This window comes from Ursus maritimus, unplaced genomic scaffold, assembly GCF_017311325.1.
Source record: "Ursus maritimus isolate PB19 unplaced genomic scaffold, ASM1731132v1 scaffold_19, whole genome shotgun sequence".
Taxonomy (NCBI): Eukaryota; Metazoa; Chordata; class Mammalia; order Carnivora; family Ursidae; genus Ursus; species Ursus maritimus.
This window is the reverse complement of record NW_024424341.1, coordinates 53820363-53825151: the sequence shown is the minus strand read 5'-3', so window position 1 is coordinate 53825151 and position 4789 is coordinate 53820363. Positions and strand designations below refer to the sequence as shown.

At 55.8% G+C, this 4789-nt stretch overlaps 1 protein-coding gene and 1 pseudogene across 2 annotated transcripts in view; both read right to left on the bottom strand.

The window, feature by feature from the left end:
- The window catches only part of LOC103657155, a 1983-nt pseudogene extending 1151 nt beyond the window's left edge, over positions 1-832 (bottom strand).
- The window catches only part of PVR (PVR cell adhesion molecule), a 16234-nt gene extending 11480 nt beyond the window's left edge, over positions 1-4754 (bottom strand). The window contains exons 1-2 of one of the 2 annotated variants that reach the window (XM_040634127.1): positions 4515-4754; positions 1406-1765 (exon numbers count right to left, since the gene is read on the bottom strand). In XM_040634127.1, coding sequence (XP_040490061.1) covers positions 1406-1765; positions 4515-4578 — 424 coding nt within the window. In that variant the 5' untranslated portion in view covers positions 4579-4754. The remainder of the gene's footprint in view (positions 1-1405; positions 1766-4514) is intronic. The other variant, XM_040634126.1, reaches the window with a different exon arrangement.
- Between the last annotated feature and the right edge of the window lie 35 nt (positions 4755-4789).

The following is a 4789-nucleotide window of genomic DNA, read 5'->3' as shown; positions in this document are numbered from 1 at the left end:
TTTTTTTTTTTTTTTTTTTGAGAGAGAGATGGCATCAGTGAGGCTTGCACAGGGGTGGGGTGGGGGCAGAGGGAAAGAGAGACTCCCAAGCAGGTTCCATGCCCAGCATGGAGCCTGACTCGGGGTTCGATCTCACGACCCCGAGATCATGACCTGAGCCGAAATCAAGAGTCAGACGCTCGACGGACTGAGCCACCCAGGTGCCCCTCTGCTCTACTAAACTTCTGGCTGCAGTCAGAGAAGATGATATCTCAGCTTCAGAGATATCAAACTCCAACTTTTTCCACCTTTCCAATAGGTCTTCCGTGCTCTCTTGGGTTGTGCTGGTCACACATCTAACCATGCCGGAAGTACCACGTAGCCGTTTAAGAGCTTCCCGGGCGTGGCACAGCTGCATCTTCAGTGTCAAGTGTGCCACTGAGATCCACCAAAACCGCTTTGAACCCACAGCGAGCTGCCATCCTTCATTCCCCCCACTCCGTCCTCAGCAAAGGCTCTGCTAACAGGAAAGTCAGCACGGCGACCTCGAATCCAGCCCAGGGCACCAGTGAAGCAGCCGCTAGATGCCAGGAACTGGGCCCAGGGCCGCTCACGGGTTCTGAGCTACCTGCATCCCGAACTGTGAAGACCTGAAGTCCCAGATTTGCTGAAATGCCAAGTGCTGCCTTTGGCTGGGTGCTGTGGGCACCTTTCCAAGCACTTAACGGTACGGGAGTCCGTTTCGCAAGGCCTGGATCAGATCCCTGCCTGCGAACGGTAAGTATGCATCAGCTCTTACTAATCCTCATAGGGATCTCTACTTCACAGAGCCATAGGGACTTACTCAATTGCTAAGAGGAAATGTTCTGTCATATTCTCCCTGGTGCTCCGGAACCCCTACTGGGTGTCAGAATGGCCCTCTTTCCTGTCTGTGTATTTCAACTCTCCCTTCCTACCAAGGCGAGTAACAATGATTGACAGCCATCAGGAGCTCACAGGGGCCTCTGTTCTAAGGGTCGGCTGGATCAACTCCTGAGACCCTCAGGACAGCTTTCTGAGGGCAACACTATTGTTACTAACCGTATTTTATAGGTGAGGAAAGGAGAATCAGAGATGAAAGCATTTGCCAAGCAGGTGGTAGCCAACTGGGATGCAAACCCTGGCCTCCCCCCTTCCCAGGCCCCTGCGAGGGCTCTCGCTGTCTCCCCCTTCCTACCGGCCACCCCCATGCTCTGCACTCAGTCTGCAAGATCTTCACCTTACTGTCCAGGATCCCAACTCTTCCTAGCCTCCAGCTCCTTCCCCCGACCCCCCATCTCCTCCTTTTGTCCCCACAGAATCTCCCCGCTCCATCCCTGCGTCTCCTCCGCCCCCCTCAGCCCTCCACCCCCCCGCAGCTCTCTTCTGTCCCGTCTCCTCTGCTCACCGAGCACGCGGAGCCAGGTACGGGCGCTCCTGCTCCCCTCGGGGAACATGGCGAAGCGGCAGGTGTAGTTGGCTTCATCTTCGGCGCTCAACTCCCGCAGGGCCAGCGACCCGTCCCGCAGCTCCTCGCCCGGCCTGGCGGCCACAAACTCCAAACGGCCGGGCTCGGGGAAGCTGGGGCCCTGGGTGGGGTGGAAGACGGCCACGTTGAGGTCGTCCCCCGCCGCGTTCCGCCGCGTCCACGTCACCTGCGTCACACGCACCTCGTGCTCCAGCGGCTGCAGTTTGCAGGACAGCTCCACCGTGTCGCCCAGGCGGCCCCGCACCTGCGCGGGCGCCAGCACGCCGACCGTCCCGGTCCCTGCGGGGAAACGCGGGGCGGGTCAGACCTGGCGTCCGCGGTCCGGATGCCGAGGGGCGCCCGGGAAGGACCTCCCTGGAAAGGCTGGACGGGGTCGGGGTCGGGGCTACCCGGCCGCGTCTGCTCGCAGCTTCGCTGGGCTGTGATTACCGTATTTCCCCGATCTCGGCATCATCGCTGCTTTAAATTGTGGCCAATATTGTGGTTAAAAACTTAAATGTGTCATTTAAATCACTTTAAAGCGCACAGTTCCATGGCACTAAGTTGTGTATGTAACTATCGCGACTGTCTAGTTCCAGAACGTTTTCATCAGCTCAGTCGATGCCACTGTGACGCTGTCATTAACTTAAGCACCTCTGACTGAGGGTTAGAGACTAAACTCTTAAGTCTTAGAATCCATGAAATATGGTATTATTATTATTATTACTATGCATGGACCCCGATTGGGAGAAGGTTTGTAGGGGATCCTGGCACAAGAAGGGAGGCGATTATAACCCAAGGATTCTGGATCCCTTCTGATCCAAACTTTCATTCCGATCCGAACCTTCAGGCAGGTTACTTAACCTCTCTGATTCTTTTCCCTAGTTTGTAATGTGGGACTAATAACAACACTCACAGGCTGTTCTCAGTGCTTCACACATCTCTCAGCATTTAGTCCTTAAACAGCTCCTTAAGGCAAGCACTACCATCAGCCCCACTTTATAGACGGGGAAACCAAGGCGGAGGGTCACAGAGAGGGTAAATGGCAGAAGAGGGATTTGAGGGGGCGCCTGGGTGGCTCAGTTGTTAAGCCTCTGCCTTTGGCTCAGGGCGTGATCCCGGGGTCCTGGGATCGAGCCCCACATCAGGCTCCTCCGCTGGGAGCCTGCGTCTTCCTCTCCCACTCCCCCTGCTTGTGTTCCCTCTCTCGCTGGCTGTCTCTCTCTGTCAAATGAATAAATAAAATCTTTTAAAAAAAGATAAAGAAGAGGGATTTGAACCCTGCAGTCTGCACTTAGGAGTCTTGACCTCTAATCCACCAGGCTCCATATTAAAATCTTTCATCCTCAGGCCTCAGCACATAGTAGGTCAATATGTCTTGGCTCTTACTGCTATTAATAGACACAATGCTATCCATTCTTATTATTAATAATAAAGATACTGGAGAAGGTGGGAAAGAGGTAAGTTCTTTGAACCCCGGTCCTGCTACTCAGCAGCTGTGAGTCCGTGTGTAGGTGGTTTCACTTCTCTGAGTCTCAGTTTTGTCATCTGTAAATTGGGGATGGTTCTAGCATAATAGGGTTGCTGGATGGATGAGGCGATGAAATCTACATAGAGGGATTAACATGTGTCAATGACTCTGTCCTAGCGGACAGGGGTGCTGGGAGCGTGCTGTGTGGAGGAGGGCACGGTTTGGACACAGGCAACTGGGGAGTGGCGAGCATGTTAGCATGGGCTTGAATACCAGCTTGGCCACTGATGGGCTGCGTGGCTCTGGGCACGCGGTCTCCATCTCTGGTGCTTCTCATCCACCAGATGGCAGGTCTCCTCCCTGGCAAGGCTGCCATGAAGATGACATTGGGTGAAGTGTAATGACCACACTCAGGTACCCACTCTGTGTAAGACACTGAGCTGCTTCCTTACAAGTGGCCTCCTGCAACCCTCTCCACGGCCCCATGAGATGTGCGCTCGTGTTTTCATCCCCACTGGACAGAGAGGTCAGGTGCACCTCTGAGGGTCAAGCCACTTGCCTAGGTCTACCCTGCGCCCTGGCTCCCGGGCACCAGGCTCTCCTGTCCTGGTAGAGGGGGCTCTGGCCACTATTTTGGCTCACTCATTGGACCTGCTACTTCTTGCTGGTGCCTTGGGCAAGTTGCTTCCCTTCTCCATGCCTCAGTTTCCTCATCTGTAAATGGAGGTGACAGTGGGACCCATATTGGGAATCTCCTTAAGAGGTTTGGGTTGGTGGCTCTCTGTGAACTCCTCAAGCCTTGGGCCCCTCTTTTCTGGAGAAGTGCCCGGTGTTCTGGGAATCACCTTTTGGGAAATGCTGAGATGAGGGACTGTGGCTTCCCCAAGTCTGCATTCAGTATTAATATTGTTCATATGAATTATTATCATTATTGTTCTTACCGAGTGCATTCGACTTTGCTCAGCAGCCTCCCAAGACACAGTCTTACAAGGTAGGTAGAATCCCCACCCCACCTCCCTCCGCCATCCCCAACATAGTTTAGGTAGGCAGAGAGCTTAGGAAACTCTCCTGAGCTCACACAGGTATTAAATACCAAAAGCTGGTTTGAAACCAGGGCCATCTGACTTCAGAGCTGTGTCCCCAGGGCCTGGAACACTGTCTGACACATAGTAGGCGTTCAGTAAACGTGTGGGGAATGAACGCATGCATGCATGCATGAATGAATGGCCATCCCCTTAGAGCCGTCCATTTGGGGTCAGAAAGGGGAACGGGTTATGTGCCCCCACCCTCTCTGATGAAGTCAGCGGGCCCAGCCTGTTGGGGGGTCTGGCCACGGTGAGCAGTAGCGGGAGGTGAGGTGTCTGGGCAAGAGTCATTCATTCTCGGCTGTGGGCTGTGACTTCCCGAGGCTGACGGCTGTGCTCTGAGGAACTGTGGCAGATTTCTGGGAGGCTGAGGGCCCCTCCCCCACCCGGTTCCTCCAGCCCCGGAGCAGGCCGACCATCCTGCCAATGCCGAGGGAGAGAAGGAGCGGCGGCCGCCGCGCCAAGACGGCGGCGGTGGGGGGGTGTCACTCACCAGCTTCCGTGAGCACCCAGAGCAGCGACAGCAGTGGCAGCAGCAGCAGCAGCGGCCACACCATACTGGGTTCCTCCGGCAGCTGGGTCGCCGTTCCGGACGAGCCTCCTTCCTGGTTTGCTGGGCTCCTTCTCCCTCGCCCTGTCGCCGCGGACTGGGAGCTGCAGTCTATAATCCGCGGCACCCCAGCCGCAGCAGCGAACAGGCGCGTGGAAGTTCCCGATCTTCACCTCTAAACGGAGCCGGGGGAGAGGGCGGGGCGGGGCGGGGGGGGG